Source organism: Eretmochelys imbricata, chromosome 19, assembly GCF_965152235.1.
Source record: "Eretmochelys imbricata isolate rEreImb1 chromosome 19, rEreImb1.hap1, whole genome shotgun sequence".
In the NCBI taxonomy this organism is placed as follows: domain Eukaryota; kingdom Metazoa; phylum Chordata; order Testudines; family Cheloniidae; genus Eretmochelys; species Eretmochelys imbricata.
In genome coordinates this window covers 3,674,540-3,692,213 of record NC_135590.1, presented here as the reverse complement: position 1 = coordinate 3,692,213, position 17,674 = coordinate 3,674,540, and the positions used below count along the sequence as shown (strand labels likewise).

The 17,674-nt window shown below is 51.1% G+C and overlaps 1 protein-coding gene across 1 annotated transcript in view; it reads left to right on the top strand.

The window, feature by feature from the left end:
• Positions 1-13,216: 13,216 nt before the first annotated feature.
• TFAP2E (transcription factor AP-2 epsilon) overlaps positions 13,217-17,674 on the top strand; it is a 44,855-nt gene continuing 40,397 nt past the window's right edge. The window contains exons 1-3 of the mRNA XM_077837894.1: positions 13,217-13,243; positions 13,708-14,154; positions 16,308-16,359. Of these exons, the coding sequence (XP_077694020.1) occupies positions 13,217-13,243; positions 13,708-14,154; positions 16,308-16,359 (526 nt within the window). The remainder of the gene's footprint in view (positions 13,244-13,707; positions 14,155-16,307; positions 16,360-17,674) is intronic.

Genomic DNA, 17,674 nt, shown 5'->3' with positions numbered 1-17,674 from the left:
GTTGCGATAGAAGAATTTGTGTGTTGCTTCAGTTTGCAAATCCCTTTCTTAATGAGATTTAATTCTATGAAAGTGCATGAGCGTCTCTCGTCCTTTCTCCTTTGTACTCGCTTTGCTGGATATTCTAAAGTCACCATGCTTGCGATTCAAGCAGCAGCTCAGAAAGAGGACTGCAGAGCTCCAAAGGTGAGTAAGGCTAGGGGGCCCCAAAGATTGCCTACCATTTACCCCAAACATTTCCAAGGCTCTGATGATCACACCAGGCCACCTAACCAAATATGGGCCCAATCCTGCAAGGGCCATTACGCTGATGGACTCCTATGCCACACAGAGCTTCTTACTGCATTGGGACCTGTAAAAGGAGCATTTTTTAAACCCTGAGGATAATTAGTCATTGGAACAACTTATCTAGGGCATATGGTGGATTCTCCATCATGTGGCATCTTTAAAACAAGAGCTGGATGACTTTCTAAAAGACGCACTCTAGCTTAGCCAGAAGCTGTAGGCTGGATGCAGGAATCACCAGGTGAAATTCTCTGACCTGTGTTCTGTGGGTGGCCAGACGAGATGATTGGAATGGTCTTCTGGCCTTAAGATCCATTTATCCCCAGAAACCCTTGACACAATCTAGCCGTATATCCACAGCTGAGCGTAGCTGCTTTTCTGAACTAATAAATAATCTCTGTTACTGCACATTTCATTTTCTGCTGTGTGTAACAGATAGTACTGTGAGTCTCTCTTCGTTTCACCTATTCCTCGGGTCGTCATTGAAATAAACAGCTGCTCTATTTATCCACTAGGGTGCAGAGCACAACTTCATAGCGACAAGACTGCTAACAACAGCATGAATAGCCCAGTGCGCAGGTGGGGTTTTCACTAACATGAAGCTCCCTGGGTATCTTCCTTCTGCCTCATGCAGTGTATTGGCCCCTGAGTAATGAAAGGCCTGGTAGTAACTGACTGATCCAACAATGCTGTTCCAAGCCATCAAGGTGAAGCGTGGGAGTGGTGTGACTGTTAGTTCAAATGATTTGGTTCCTGGCTGTTTGATAAAATTAGATCAAATTTACTCAAGGTTGAATTAAGAGGTGGAAGGCGTGTGTGTGTGTGAGTTTTATGTCACCCACGTGATAATGATACTCATGGGACAAATGCTTGTACGATGTTTCTGCAGCCATGAGATAAGCTCTATTTGTTTTGCTGTCTCGCGTGCTCTGATCCATCTCTGCAAGTGCTGCTTTTGCCATCCTGGTCCTATTTCAGGTAACTGCACTTGTGATACCCCAGAAAAGTTTCCTGCCCCACCAAATATTGAAACTTCCCCCCCACAAGCACCCCCTGTTAGGTGCGGGACCAGTGACTTTTAAAGGCTGATATGATAAAACCACCTGCTCTAGCCGTATGGAAAATGGGGCTTCCTAGGGGTGTGTGTTATTTGTAACTAGTAAAGCTCAATAGCAGACCTCACACTCAAAAACATTCAGCCCACCTAAAATAGCTTCCCACATTGAGAAGTATGTTTAAACATGCGTCCTCATGTTTCTGTATCTCCAGGACCTGTACATGTTCCTGAGATGATTTGACCTTTGGGGCAGAAGGAGATGAAAACTAGGAACGACAAATGTTTTTTAAAACTCAAAAATCCCCATAACTTTTCTCTCTAATGTGACACAAACCAAATCCCTGCTGCTGTGAGGCAGGACAAAGGGTTTATAGACACCCTGTGAGGTGACTTGCATAATTCACAGCTCATGGTTCGTGACTAATGTTGTCCCAAACTCCTGCCAATAAAACCTTTATTGCACCCTGTGCCATCATGTAGGCTTTCCCTATAAAACCCCAGTGCTACTCACAGGCAGGAGACTGTGCTATTTGTTTGGCTCTACCTAAATATCTGTGATGATGCGATCTTTTCTATACATGCTCAGGGAGGGGCTCTTGGACCAACAAGTCCTTTATCCTTGTGTTGCTCTCCCTGGGTACAGATTTCAAAGAACTTTATAGATGTCAGTGAATTTAGCCTCAGGGCTTCCCTCTGATGTGAGGAATGTATTGTACCTATTTTACAGAAGGGGAAACTAAGGCGCACAGAGGCAAGGCAAGGTAAGGCTATGGAAGAGCCAGGAGTACAGCACAGCTCTCCTGGTGCTTGGTTCTATGCTGTTACTGTTAGACTAGCCCAGGCTTCTGCTTAACCTGATGTAACCATATCAGTCTAGGGATAAAAAATCTCCAGCCTAGATGGACCAGTTAAAACCAATTTTATCCAAAGAAAATTCACTGGAGAAGATGAGCTCTCTGTTCAGGAGCCAGCCAGCTACTCTGAGGCATGACCACCAGGGGTCACCCAAAGAGCTTTTAAAGCTAGAGTTTGCCACTTCTCAAAGAGGAGAGAACAAACCCTTCAGGGTGGCTGTGCCCTGAAAACCCCTGGTGAAGGGGCACTGTCGGCTTCCTGGGGCACAGGACCAGGAGAGAGGAGCTTCCTTGGATGAAGGCCTTGGTTGGATGGGTTTTTGTTTTTTTTTTCAAACTCCCAGTCTTATGTAAGGCATTTGCTTTCATAATCAGAGCAATGGCGTCTGCTGTCTGGAGTCACCTGTCGTTCAGAGGCATATCTTTCTGAGCTCCCTAGCCTGAACCGAATGCAAGTCAAAAGAAAAGCAAGCGGCACCAAGAATGATCATCCAAGCCAAGCAAGCGGATGAACCTGCCAGGGTTAAAGGCTGTACATCACTGTGTTAACACGGGCCTGTCAGCACCCTTTCTGCTGATTGGGGGCAGCTCCCCATCCTCCCAAGAAAGCTTGGCCCTCAGCAAACAAGGGGACAGGCAAAAGGAATTGGAATATTTTAAAATGCATTTCAGATCATCAAAACCTGCCAAATGATTTAATAAAGGTGGCTCCTGCTCCAGATTCCATGTACGATTCCACCTCTGGTCACGAGGCCTGGATCGCCCATTAGCAGAGGATATCGTCAATAGGAGATACGTGTCTGCAGCCACAGCAGACTAGACCCCTTGGCTCAGCACTAGGATTCTCCACCTCCCTGCTCATGAGCAGTGCCAGCCTGATGACCCCAGAGACTGGAAACTTCCCACGCACAGTGCCTGGACAGAGACCTAACTGGGTGCTAGTGGGACTCTCTTCTAAGAGGGGGAGGGAATCCAGTCCCTGTGACCCATTTGATCCTTGACCTTTCATGCCAATCAGGGCAGTAGCTAATGGCAATGGTGATGTCTATGATATGGATGCTTGTGCCACCTGGAAAAATACTTAAGAGCCACAGTCTCCATTCAGACCAGCCCTTTAACTGCTCCATCCAAGGGCAATGGCTTTGGGGAACTATCAGTCCAGTTAGAGTAGAAGTAGTCCCCTAAACTCCTGATTCCTGTACTCCGCAGCTCAGGGAAGGCACACTCTTGCTCTGGCAGGATGTGGGAATGAATGTCCATTGCTGGGCAGAAGTGGGTGGTAGCTTGAGCCATTGGCCATCCCCAGTTTGCTTAACAGTTACGTGTTTCTTCACGTATGTGTAAGAGTGAATATACCCCCCGGCTTTCCATGAGCTGCCAGCTAGTCATTGGGGGGTTAGAGGGAGATGGGGCTAAATGCCTGACAGTGACTTATTTCACAGGGCAAACACATTGTATAAGCAACTGGACTGCATGGGAAATGCTAGTACAGCCTCCCACGAGGATCTGGCTTTCTAAAACATGGGCTTGGATGCAATACAGCTTTAAAGGCCGCTCTTTTCTTCCCGGGCCTAGTGTGCTCTGATGATGCAAAGGGAGTGTTTGCTAGTGGTTAGAGCACAGGGGGTGGAGTCAGGAATCTTGGTGTGATTGGAGCACTCTAAAGGCCCCATCACAGGGAGCACAGCACAGCCACAGAAGGAGAGCCGGTCCCCGCCCCCGCCCCAAAGTGCTCACAGTCTAAATAGACCAGACAGACAAAGGAAGGAGTCTCATAAAAATTATGTGACTTGCCAAAGGCCACGCGGCAGGCCAGTATCTGAGCCAGGGCTAGGACCCACATCTTCGAAAGACCATGCTGCCGACTAGGGTCTACGGCAGCTTCTACTGGTGATTCGGTGACTGCCCTTAGGCAAGTCATGGCACTTTCTGGGCATCACTTTCTCCATCTGTAAAATGGGAAAGATAGCACCTGCTGCCTAGTGGTGGTCTGAGTCCTAACTCGTTCATGCCAGTCAAGTGCTTTGAGGTCCCGGAATGGCAGGCGCGGGCATCGGTGTTATAGCTGATCACACACGCACAAAGTTGTGCATTTATCTCACAACGTGTACTTGACACCAGTGCAGGCTCTGCAGGAGCGAGCAGACTTACCCCACGATCGTGTGGGTGGGATGGATAAGGTCTCAAGTGAGCTGATGCATATTTTGTTTTGTTTTATGTTTATAGCTTAAGGTGCAGCGCCCATTCTGCAGTAACATGTGTTATCCGACGGTGCTTACTCATATCACATCATCTCACCCTAAAAGCCCTGGTGATTAAACTAAACGTTTCATAAGGTTGCTATTTGGTGGCTGCACTGCCTCAGAAATCATCCAGGGCATTTGTTCAAACAGCTTGCTGCAAAATGGGATGAAGTTGGTTAGTCTTGCTAGGCGACGTGGTGCCAGAAGTTGCACCGATTCCAGCTCACCTCTAGGGGTAGCTCGCAGGTTAAGTAAGTACCTCTCTTCTGAACTCTTTTCAGTCCTCTCAAGCCCCATATGAACTTTGTCATTATGTAGCTTTGTTTGTTCTCTATATTTCTTTTAAATGGACACTGTGAATGATGGGAACAGTCCATGACTCACCCAAGTATTTGATGAGAGCTGGGACAGGATTCCTAATGGCAGAGAATCAATGTGGGGCTGAATCAGCTCATTGTTTTGGAGGAAAAGCCAAGTGACCATATGGTCTTATTTATGTGCCCCTAACACCCCATTTCAGCCAGTTATTTTCACTGGTGATATGTCTGAACTTAGGCTGCAAAGGCCCCGTAGCAGAGACTGCACAAAGCACCACACACATGCATGGGGCTCTATAAATGGTGATACATGATCAAGGGGTAAACAGACCTGGCTGGGGATAAACTTCTGCCATCTCCACTATGTGACCAGTTTTTCAGGGATTGCTAATTTGGATGTCAATATTCACAAGTGAACAAGTTTCCAGTTGACTTCAGGGGAGCCAGGATTTCACCCTTGTTTATAGCTTAAGGTGCAGGGTAAATGGTGGTCTGAGCAGAGGGTGACACAGTTTGTACTCATGTATCCATGAATCCATTTGTACGGTGAATTTGAAACTGGTAGGATCAAAGTCCCAACTGGTTCAATGTATCACATCATGCACATTGCAGTTTTGTTTAATAGTGAACCTTTGCTTATAGGAAAATTTTCCAGTGCAAAAATTATACAGGTTGGTTCTCTGTGTGTGTGTGCTCTTTGTGGCACACATGTGACTCTTTGTTGTGTAACTGAAATGTATACACCCACAGTTAGATTATGCAGATATTGTAAATGATACTGTCCGATTGCTTTTGGCAGTCTGAACCAGTTATAAAATTAAGCATATTCAATTGTAATCTCGTTGGGGTGAGGCCTGTGTTTCGATGTGTGTTTGTGCAGCGCACAGCACAATGGGGCCGTAATCCTGACTGGGGTTTCTGGACTCCACAATAATATGAGTAATAAATAATAATCTCCAGCAACATTTTGAAATCTGGCTGTTGCCTGTGGGGCAGGAAACTGTTTCTAAGGTTCGGTTTAAATGATGCACTTCAATAGCTGTTGGAAAATGCTCTAAATAAATCTGCAGTACTGATGGGCAGATGGGAAATCTTACAAGTCTTGCCCGTTGTGTTAGTTCTGTCTAACCTGCTCGTAGTGACCTGGGACGTGGTGGAACTCCAGTTCAGCAATGGAAGTGCCTGGACAGTGCAGTAGGATGGAAGGGAATGGAATGTGCAGCTTGCAATTCCAGTGATAGGGAAACTCCAGCCAGAGGGAGGTTGCACAGGGAGAAAAGCATAAGAGGGTTCCCTGGTGCTTCCATATGCAGTGGCTTCTCAGAGCTGCCAGTGAGGTGCTGGACAAAGCCAGGTGAGCTGCTCACCTAGGCACAGCAGATGAGGAAGAGGTAACTCTGCATGTTCCTGCTTTGGCAGTCCTAACCTGGAAGAAAGGTATGAATGAAATTATGTGTCCTGTCCCTTCATCTTGCGTCTGTCTTGTCTAGTTAGACAATGCTGTCTCGTTGTTTCCTGGAACTCCCCATCTGGCTGTATCTCCTACTTAGATTGTAAGCTGGTTCGGGCAGGGACTGTGTTTTTGTTCTGTTTGTACAGCACCTAGCGCAGCGGGGTCCTGGTCCATGACTGGAACTTGTAGGTGCTTGTGATAAAGCAAACTCCTAGATTGACCCTGATCACTGCAGCAAGGAACCAAGGGCCTCATCTTAGCCCTATCAAAGTCAATGGCAAAATTCCTCTTGGCTTCGATGGGGGCTGGCGTGGGCCCTGGTTATGAGGTGAGAACAAGTGAAGGAGAGTTGAATACCCAGCAAAAGGGGGTTGGGGAGAGGAAGAACTCCTCATCTTAGAGAGCTGGGCCCTGCAGTGGTGGGTTCCTACACTGAGGCAGACACACTCAGTCTCACAAACACACAAGCCCCAAAGCACCAACATACACTCACACTTTCAAAATGTATTGCACCTTCCTCTGAAGCAGCTGGTGCTGGCCAGTGGCAGAGACAGGATCCTGTGCTGGATGGTCCCTGGGTCTCATCCATCCCGGCAATTCCTACCATCCTACACCTCCATGCAGAGGAGAGCTGAGAGCCGCTCTGCTGCGACTCATTCTCCCAGGTGCCCAAAGGGATTTGTCACAAAGCAAGTTCACGAGGACTATTTGGTAACAAAGTGGTACCTTTCTGCTTTTTTGTTTTGTTTTGTTTTTTCCCAGTGGAATCACAGCTTCCTCTCTGATGCTCCCAGCTTAGATCCCAGCCTCCCCCATTGTGCTGCGATCCTGTGGGCAAGCGAGTTAGCTGTGTTTACTGCCAGCATTTTGCACAGTTGCGCCTCTTTCAGATGAATAAAGAATCAACATAAGAAGGACTAGATGGGCAAGGGGCTTTAAGAATGAACTGGAACATAACTGCAAAATACAGCATGGCAAATCCAATTTTTCTTAGCAAATGAAAGGATCTGGTGGAAAATAAATACAGCCCCAAAGAACTTTCAGGGGTAGCATCCTTGAAAAGAATTTTTGGAAGGAGGGCGGGGAGAGGAATTGAAGAGCATCTGCAGAGATCAGCCCTTTTCACCGCTGCATATCCCTCCTCCCTCCCTTAAATGACATCTTTAATAGGAATAAATTAGAATAAATGATCAGCCTTTGCCTCCTAAAGACAGGTGGCAGAGTAATATTAAAAGAAAGGAATAAAAATTCACTTAATGAGCATTGTTAATTAAACCTGGAAATCAAAGAGGACTGAGTTGTGGGAATTCAGAGGGAAAATGAAAATGAAGGGAGCTGTAGCTCCGGGCGGGAAGAGTGGAATTAAATTAAATGTAATGTGGGATTCTGTTTGTTAATGTCTCTCACACATCACAGTGTATTACAGTTTAGGCTAAAGTGTTTCTTCTCTGCTCCTGCACAAATTACACCCTGCCAGGAATGGAAACTTCTGCACAACAGTGGACAGTCTGGTCCTAGCAAAGACTTTGTTGCTGTTTATTATGCATATTACAGTCAGACCAAAGGAGATCAAAGCCTCATTGTGCCGGGTGCTGACCAAACACAGACCAGGAGACAGTCTGTGACCACCTAAAAAGACAAAGGGTGGGAGAGGAAACTGAGGCACAGAGCAGGGAAGTAGCTTGCCCAAGGTCAGTGACAGAGCTGGGAATAGAACCCAGGTGTCCTGGGCTCTAACCACAGGCCTAGGGTGGCTTGGAGGGAAGGGAAATAAAAAGAATCTTTAGTGTGGGGTGTGGGGAAGAGGTTGCTCAGCTCCCAAACCATTCAGCAGAGCAGGGGGGAAGGTTGACACCGAGCTGGAGGAGGGAGAGCCCTGTACCTCCAACTGTCTGCCACTAAAGCCTTCCTCTGCCTCATCATCCTCCTCTCCGGCGCAGGCTGGGCTCTGTAAGGCAGAAGGGAAAGTGAAGACGGTGCTAACAAGCGAACAAATAGAAGACAGCAGGAGAAGGGGAAGGATTTGGTCAAGAAAGCGGCTGGGTGCGCCCCATCCACCCTGCTGCAGGCATGTCCACACGGGAAGGACCTCACACCTCTTTCTAGGGACTGGGTTGGTTTACATGATGCGCTGGTAGCATCTTAGAATTGAGTTCTCCCCTTACACACCCCCCCCCCCGACATACCCCAACACACCCTCACGCCCCCTCCCCCCAAAGAATGGAATGAAAGTTTTGTCAAACTAATTCTGCCCTCGCCTGGGTCCAGACGTGGTCGATTCCCGCTGCCCGAAGGCACCGGCCCATCCCAGGCGGGAGGGTCCCCTGCCTCCGCGGAGCGCGGATCTCCCTGACACACGATTCGAGCCAGCAAGAAACCCGAGAGGGGGGTATTCGCCTTTAGCTCGGTTCCTGACACGGCTGCTCCCGCTCCCTCCGGGGGCTCAGCCCGGGCGCGTCTCTGGAAAGTTTCAAATGAACTCGGGATTCCGGATTCAATTATTCTAATGCGGAGCAGCGCGCCCTGCAGCGCAATATTCAAATCCACCCCACTGCGCCTGCCCCAGAATTGTGTTAGGGCTGGAAATTAAACGTGCGCCGGGCCAGGGGTCACGGGCTCCTCCGAGGGGCGGCGGGTTTCCTGGAACCTGCCCTTCGCTGGCCGGTTCCTGGAGCTTGGATCCCGCGGCCCCGAACGCGAGCCCAGCCGGCTGGAGAGGAAAGGCGGCCTCGGGAGAAGGGAGGGAGCCGGAGAAGAATTTGGCTCGTCCGATTCGATTGTTTGTTCCATCTCTTTACAAAGGCGCTTTTAGTTCCCTTCTGCCCCAAAATGCATTGGAAAGCCGAGAACGTGAAAGAAGAACAGTTGTACCTGCAGGTGAGGAGCTGGGGGGGGGGGGTGCTGGTGATTAGAATGATTATTCTCGGGGCTGGGGCTTGATGATGTATTAAGCTGATTTAAAATGCAGCAGGATCCCCTTTGCTACAGGCTGGCCAGGCTCTGGAGTTCAAGCCTTTCTGTGCGATATCCTCGCAGCTGTAAAGGGTGGGGTGACGCTCCTTTCTCCTCGTTTTGTTTCCTATCCGGAAGGACGTGTGATTTGCCCCCGGTACAGGGAACCTGCTTTGGAAATGCCACATGGCTTTGTCCTAAGGCTGGGAAATGATTTATTGGACCGGTAGAATAAGGCTTTGTATTGTGGGACTAGCCCCAGCAGGGAGGGAGAAAGAACCCGAAATAGTCTGGGTTTCTGGATGTCCCTTCAAGTCTCTTGTGTAACAACACGGTCCTCATTCTTGTTCCTCCAAGGGGGAATAGTGTGTGTGAATCTCAGCATTTCAGGAGCGACCGGGGCGAGACATTTGCTAACGCGCAAACAGGAAAGTGAGGGATCAAACTTTGTTTAAAATCCGACTTTGCCCCCCGGCTCTCTGCCCCTCTCTTGGGGGCGCACTGTGGTGGAGTGGGGCGCGGGCCCTGCCTGCCTCTGGAGCGCTCACAGGAGAGGGGCGATCAGCCAGTCAGTTCCCTGCACGTCGTGGCTGCGAAGGGTGAGAAGTACCCGGCGCATCTGTGTCTATGATCAATTCATTTCACCAGCAATCTAAGGAACTTGATTTTCCCCTGCAGTGTTTCACTTTTCTTTTTTTTAAACAAATCCGTAATATCTTTATCGTCAGGGAAATACGTCGATTCCTTTAATATTATGATTTTCCACTCCGAAATAAACAGCTTAATTCGCCACTTTCCGACTCGGTGCCTGAGGGACAATGTTTGTACGTCTCCTGTGTGTTGTTCTCTCGCCTGCTGGGACCAGGTCCCTGCATCTGCGAGGTCCCGCAGGAGGTGGGAGAATTGCACATGTCGGGTTTGCGACGGGAGCCCCGTGAAGCGGGGTGACAGGGGAAGGGGGCCGGCTGCCTGGGGCTGGCTCAAGGGGGTTAAGCAAAGTTGATCCGGTTTCTCTAAACACAGTAAACTGGGAGCAATCTCCGCGGTGCCCAGGGTTGTGTTATTTCAGAGGGATGCGGGCGCACGGCCGGGGGGACCCCAGATGTTCATTTCCCGGTGTTTGGTTGTGCACTCCCGGGAGATGTTTGTGCCTGTCTGTAGGTAGGGATCGAGGCGCGGCGCTGAGCGCCTCTGTGATGCAGACAATATTTGCTTAGGGCAGCTTAGGGCTGGCTGTGTGTGCAGCCCGCCATGGACCATGGCACGTGGATCTAGATTTGTGTCTGTGTGTGATGCCGGTGTTAAGAGGCGTCTGTGCATTGCTACAGGGGGTGTGTAATTGTCTCTCGGTGGGTGGATAATTCCAGAGACAGAAGCGTACTTGTGTGGCCGGCTCCAGAGAGAGATGTGTGTGTCTCTGGACACTTAACGAGATCTTGGGGTGTGTCGCTACGTAGACTTCTGAGTAGTTGTAAAAGTCGGTGGGGAGCTATGGAGATCTATTTGTTCGTGTGTGTGTGTGCAGATCCGTTGGTGTGTTTTTGCACAGATACGTTTGCGTGTGTTTGTGTGCAGATCCGTTTATATGGTTGTGTGTTTTACACGTGTGTGTGTAGATCCGTGTGTGTGTGTGTGTGTGCAAATACTTTTGTGTGTTTTGTACAGATACTTCTGCGTGTGTGTGCAGATCCGTTGGGGTGTTTGTGTGCAGATCCGTTTATGTGGTTTTGTACAGATACACGTGTGTGTGTGTGTGTGTGCAGATCCGTGTGTGTATTTTTGCACAGATGCGCGCGCGTGTGTGCGTGTGTGCGCGCGTGCACGCGGGTGCTGATCCGTGTGTGTGCACGCCCGTTGCTGCGGGTTTTGTCCAGATGCGCTCGTGGATGCCTGCGCTAAACTGGTGCCCACCCGAGATTCAAACTCCAAGTCTCCAGACTTCAGCACTCAGCGTTTGCTGACGGACTTTCCAGCGCAGGGGCCGCCAGCTCTGGGGGGGGGGGGGGACACACATCTTAGCGTTGCAGATGCATCCGATGAAGTGGGCTGTAGCTCACGAAAGCTTCTGCTCAAATAAATGTGTTCGTCTCTGAGGGGCCACAAGGCCTCCTGTTCTTTTTGCATGGAGGGGGGGGGTTCACACAGTTATTTCGTTGTTTTTAATTCACACAGACGCTCCCCCCCGCCCCATCCCCACCCCCACCCCCACCCCCCCTCCCCCCAGTCCTCGCTGTGGCCGGGGCTGCAAAAATACGGGCTCTGAACCACAAAACACCTGCGGAGCGGGCTGAGGGCAGGCGGCAGCGGGCCGGCCTCCACCCTCGCCCGGAGCCCCGGGCAGAGACCCCGCTCACCTGGTGAAACCTGCCCCGGGCAGGCTGCCCCCCTGCCTGGGCCCGGCCCGCCCGCTGGCCCATCCGGACGCTCGGGATCCAGAGAGGCTGGGGGATTTACACACAACCATGTATCGATGAGCCTGGAGATTGTTGTCTAAAGAATACCGGGGATTTGTTCGCGACCGGCGCCCCCCGGCCGGGCTCCTTCCCCCGCGGGGAGAGAGGCTGGGGGTGCTGGACAGTGGGCGGGTTTCAGCGGGGGGCGCAAGGAGCTGGCGTCTGCGGCTGCTGCTCTGAAGTTTCCTGCCTATTTTTATTCTTGCAATTTCGAGAGTGAATTCGTAAAGTTCAGCATAACCCCCGCGGGTCGGTGCGGGACGCAGAGGGAGCCGCTTTGCTCCGGGTTGGGGGGCGAAGGGGGGGGGCAGAATCGATTGATTTCCGAGGCTGCTACTGGGAATTTCGCTTTTCGTACAAGAGAAAAATTAACACCTTGCTCAGGCTAATAAACTGAAACCTTAGAGCCACACAAACGTTTCCTTTAAACCGCGATCCGTCTCCACAAGCATCTTCCCTCCCCCAGCCCAGCCACGACTCAGCCATTTGAAATTGTTCTTTGCTCCAGCAACCGCCCCCCCCCCCAAGCCCGCGGGACACAGCGTCGACATCAGTGGACTTGAGGGACTGGGGCGGGGGCGGGGGCGGGGGCGGGGGGGGGGGAGAACCGGAATTTCCAAAGATTTTTGCAGCCTGCTTGGAGGCTGCGGTGGTTGGGATTCACCGGCTCCCACCCCAACAGGCGGGGGTGGGGGGAAGGGGAGGACTTTTCTTTTTAAATGAGTCTGTGCTCAACACAAAAATGCAAGAATGAAACAAAAAAAAAAATGCAAGTAATGGACCCCATGGAAAGCGGTGCACGCCCGGAAGAAAGGCACAAAAATCCAGCAAAGCAAAGCAGGAAAAAACACAGTTCTTCCAAATCCAGATTAGGCGAATAGTTAATGAGATCTCGCGAGTTAAAATTCCCTCTGAATTTTCCGTGGGAGCGGAATCAACACCCCCCCCCCCTTTGATGCCTCATCCGTATTCAACGGAAAAGAGACAAACCTGGTCTTAAAAGAACCACTAAGAAAAATTCTAAGAACCAATTTGATTTTTGCTAAACGGTTTCTCTCTCTGTCTCTTAATATTTGTGTGGGGTTGTTTTTTTTTTTAAATCCAGAGTCCTTTCAGTGTAAACGGATTCACACGGATATGTTTTGTTTAAGATTCTTCCCCTGAATGTAGTGGTTGTTTAAAAAGAAAAACAAAAAATAAAAAGAAAAAGAACCCTCCTCAGAAAGAGACACAAACCTCCCCCCCGCCCATTAAAATAATAATACAAAAAGGCGAGACTCGGGCTCTGTCTCTTTAACGCGCGCTCCCGGCGCTGCCGGCGCGCCCCCGGCTCTATAACTGGAGTGCATGGCGTTGGTTTGGGCTCAGAGGGAGAGGGAGAGGGAGGTGGGAATCATCTGAAACACTTCGGAACTGAACGGTTTTGTAATCGAAGGGACAAAGCCATCCGCGTAACTCCCCCCCGCTGGATCTGGGATTTTTCCTGCATGGAGCTGCTGGGCCGTACCCGATTTTGAAGGATTGTTATTGGGGTTTCTTTTATTCCTCCACGTCTCTGCTTTGACACCTTCCTCTAGGCCTCCCCCCCCCGCCCCCGCACAGATGCTAGTTCACACTTATTCAGCCATGGTAAGTTGGTGGGGGGGGGAGAGACTCATAGGGGGCCACCCCAGAGATATTTAATGGAGGCAGCCTCGTCCCTCCCAACGAGAAGGGATTTCACCCTCTGATTCTGGCCAGATGTCAGAGCTCGGGGGTCCCGAGCGGACGCTTTGTTTTCTCCTGGGGAGGCTCGGGGGGATCCAAGCGGAGGAGGGAGGTGCAGGTAGGAAGGTGTTTGCAGGCTGGAGCGGGGACCTGTCCCTGCCAAGGGGACGCGGAGCCAGGGGGCAAAGCGGATTCCTAGCCCCGTGGCGGGGCAGGTGGCCAGGCGGTGTCAGGCGCTGGAGCTGGGGGCTTTGCCCAGGGCTTGGTGACCTTCTCTGCGCCTCTGGGAAGCCAGGTGGCCCTGGAGCCGGGCGCCCACGGGGGAGGCGAGGGAGCCGGGGCCCCAGCTCCGCCTGACCAGCGTCTTTCTTCTCTTCTCCCCGCAGGACCGTCCCGATGGGCTGAACGGGGCCTCGACCGGCGGCCGCCTCTCCCAGCTCTCCTCCCTGAACCAGGCGGCTTACTCCTCGGCTCCCCCGCTCTGCCACACGCCGGCCTCGGACTTCCAGCCCCCCTACTTCCCGCCGCCCTACCCGCAGCCCCCCATGCCCTACTCGCAGAGCCAGGAGGCCGGCTACCCGCACCTGGGGGATCCGTACAGCACCATCAACCCCATCCACCAGCACCAGCAGCCCGGCTGGCACTCGCAGCGGGCCCGGCAGGAGGAAGCGGGGCTGCTCTCACAGACCCACCGGGCGCTGAGCCTGGATCCCCGCCGGGAATATCCGGGGGTCCCCCGCCTGCTGCACGGGCTGGCCGATGCGGGCCACGGGCTAGGAGACGGGCCGCTGGGCCTCCATGGACTCGGACATCCCAGCCTCGAGGACATCCAGGTACATCCCGTGGCTGTGTAATGACCCAAGGCCCGCCAGGCGTGGGGGTGGAGGGGGTACCCCAGGAGGCCGGGCTGGTGGGGAGTTAGCAGCCTTTCTCCGGCCGAAGGGCTCGGTTCCGCCGGTGCCCAGATCCCAGCTGGGTGCGCAAAGCCCGGAGCCCCTGGCCCGGTTTGCATTTCTGGAGGGGTTCCCCGCGCTGTGTCCAGTCTTTTGGAAGGGACTTTCCAGGGCAGCCCAAGGGGGGAAAGCGGGTGGAACAAAGCGATTCAAGGGGAAAGGGGGTTAATTTAAAGTGTGGGGGGGACTAAAGGGGGAGCCCCTTTGTTTGAGAGAAGCTGTTCAGTGGGGTCAATTAATCATAAAACAGCCCCTCGCTGCTCCATCAGATGCTCCATCCCGGGAGTGAAACCAAAAAGTGATCCCGAAAATGCCCGGCTGGTCTCTCCGAGCCGAAAAGACCCTCTGTTCCGCTGTAACAGGCAGGCTCTGCCCAGGCAGGGGGAGGTTTGGGACCTTCACACTCAGGCTGTGGAGATGGCTCATTTTCCGAAGGGAGGGTTCGCTTCTAAAAGTACAACTCTCCTTTTTCGCTTTCACCCCTTCGTTTTCGATGATGCTTCGTAAAAAAAAAGAAAGAAAGAAAAGAAAATGACAAGGATCGGGGGCGGGGGGGAAGGTTGCGCTTGGAACTGGTGTTTTGCCTCGTTGGTTGTTTTGGGGAGGATCGAGGGGGACATTTCCATTGCAAAACGGTCCGGTAGATATATTCATTTTCTTATTTTACAATTCTATTGGTTGGATCTTTGCGGTAAATTCTGGATTTGCTGCAAATTCAAGACTCTCCTTCCCATTCGCTTTTCCCGAATTTGCGCCTCCGCTCAGATCCTTTCCTCTCTTGTCCTGTCAAGAAACTAGATTTCCTTTGCCATCCAAATCGCCCCGAATGTGAAATGTTTTATAACTTTCTAGCCACACGATGTCTCCTCTCCTGTTTTCATTTTATATCGTGATATTAGCCGCAGACGGACTCGGGGGAATGGCTGCGCAGAGATATTTACAAAACATCATTTCACTGTTTTAAAAGATGGAGCAAAATACTATCCTCGTTCTAAAGGACAGAAATCGAGACGTTCCCTTTAGTTTGATCCAATTCTATTCCAGCGATGCTTTTATCCGAGCCATCAAAGACACAAACTGCTAACAAAGAGCCCAGGGAGAGAATTTGTGTCGGTGTTTTGTTCGCAATCCCAAGTGTACCGAAGTAATTCGAGTTCTATTTGTATTTTCGTATCATTTTATTTATTTACCACGTGAAGACAGTAGCTAGCAGAGGGGCAGGAGTTTTGTAGAGAACTTCAATTACTTTAACAAAACACGACACGGTTTGGTTTGGTTTTTTTATGTGCGTGTGCTTTTTATTCCGGATTTGTCAACTCTCTAGCAAAGGAAATATGGAGAAAGAAACATTATGCGCAAAGAATACAAAAGCACCCAGAACGATATTTAATCCCTAGCTCAAACAATTTTTTTTCCATTTTGAGGAAAAATCTATTCCATTCACACAAGTTGGGCCAATAAAAAACATTTCTTCGCCTCTCTGGTCTCTCTCCATATCCTGGGACCAACGGCTAGAATCACACTGCGAACAGCCTAGTCCTCTGTCCCCTCAAATCTCGGAATATTTTTGTTTGTCTGCCGCTTGGAGGCAATTGCAAACTATCTGCGTCCCCCCCTTAAACAGGAATTAGCTCCGGAGTTACCTGGAACGACCCCCCGGCCCCCCTGAGCGACCGAGGCAGTATACTCGCACAGGGAAGTCTGCGCGTTGCTAACAAGAAAGAACAACTCTAGATTCTTGCTCTCTGTAAAAATTTAATCATAAAGTAGGTTTAAAAGTATCTGATGAAATAACTGGGGGTGACTGTTCACAGGAGCTGCACGAATCCATTTGCAAGCCCAATATTTGTAGGGTCTAATTTATCTCATTCGATCTTTGAAGAAAAGCCCGGGGAAGCCTAGATCTCCGCTGTTCGTGTGTGTGTGTTGATGATGTGGCCCGTTTGAAAACGGAGAGATCTCCACGGCTCCCCACCCCTCAGTTCTGCATTAGGAAAGCAGCACCCTAATATTTGTGTCTTGCGTGCTTTCAGGCTGTGGATGATGCTGGGCTGAATTTACTGGATCAGTCGGTGATCAAGAAAGGTAAGGAGATCTCCTCTGGAAACAGGGGCTGCAAGGAAAGTCTTTCTTAGTAGCCCACCCACCTCTGGGGACCGGGCCGACGCTGCAATGGGACCCCAGTTCCCACTGGGAAGGGGGAGAGAGCCCCAATCTCTGGCGCTGCCTAGGGTTTGAAGCCGCAGGGTTTGCTCCAAACACCAGTTCCGGGTCCCTCGCCTCTTTATGGGGTCCGGCCCCCGCATTTCTTCCTTTTAAATAATCCCTTAAACACATTTCACACCAGCTCAGAGACGAGCTGCCAATCCGGGCTGCCTGCTCCAATTTCCGGACTTAGGGCCTGATCCAATCTCCGGTTTCTCGCAGAGACCCTCGGTTTTTTTCCCTATTAAAAGTAATTACTTAGGGGCCTGCCCGGCGTTCAAATGCATCCTCCCTGCCTCTGGATATTTACTGCCTCATAAAGCACTAACAATGTCAGAGTCAGAGGGGCCGGAGAAACACAGATGGGGAGGGCACTGATTAACTGGAATCCCCCCCACCCCACCAAATCCGTACGGCCCAAGGATGGACTGTACTGCTCAGACCTGGCGCTGGGGCTATTTCGCACCAGTCCGCAGCTGCTCCAGATCCGGGGGAAGGAGGTTGGCTGGGGCTTACACGTTGGGGGCGCCCGGGGACTGCCTGGGTCTCTTGCTTCCTACGCAAGGGTGCTGGGGTCGGGTGGGGGGACTTCTCTACAGCCCTCTCCGAACAGGCTCCAAGCTAGTGGACACGGGGCCTGATCCAAAGCCGAAGGAAGCCAATGGAAAGACTTCCATGGATTTTAGTTGGCTTTGGATCGGCGCCTTCAGCAGCCGGGAACAGGAGTGGTACAATAAACCACTGTGGAGCAGGGATGGGTGGTGGTGGTGGTTTTTTTTTAAACTGCACCAATCCCAGCTCCTGGTAAGAGCAGTCGCGATCTTGAAGAAAGCGGGAGAGTTCGGGGGTGATTATCTACTATTGATTATTTACTGTCCTGGCCGGCAGCTCCCGATCGATTGCACTTCGCCCGATTGATTGGCTAAGTGAAATCGTTGCGAATTCCCGAAGCTGGCGGGGGGGAGGGGGCGGGGAGTGTCTCTTCGGCCCCCTCCCCAGGAGAGTAAATATAATTAGGAAAATATTTTTAAAAATAGAATCTGACTTTGGTTGGGATCCCATCCGGGCTCGCTGCTCAGCATTGGAAAGACCTTGGGTTCACGGCCGGGATGGGGCTCTTACAGTCTGTGCTCATCGCAGACAAAGTTACAGTTGCCTTTTTGTTTTTTAAAAAAGTCACCCATTAGAATCAAAA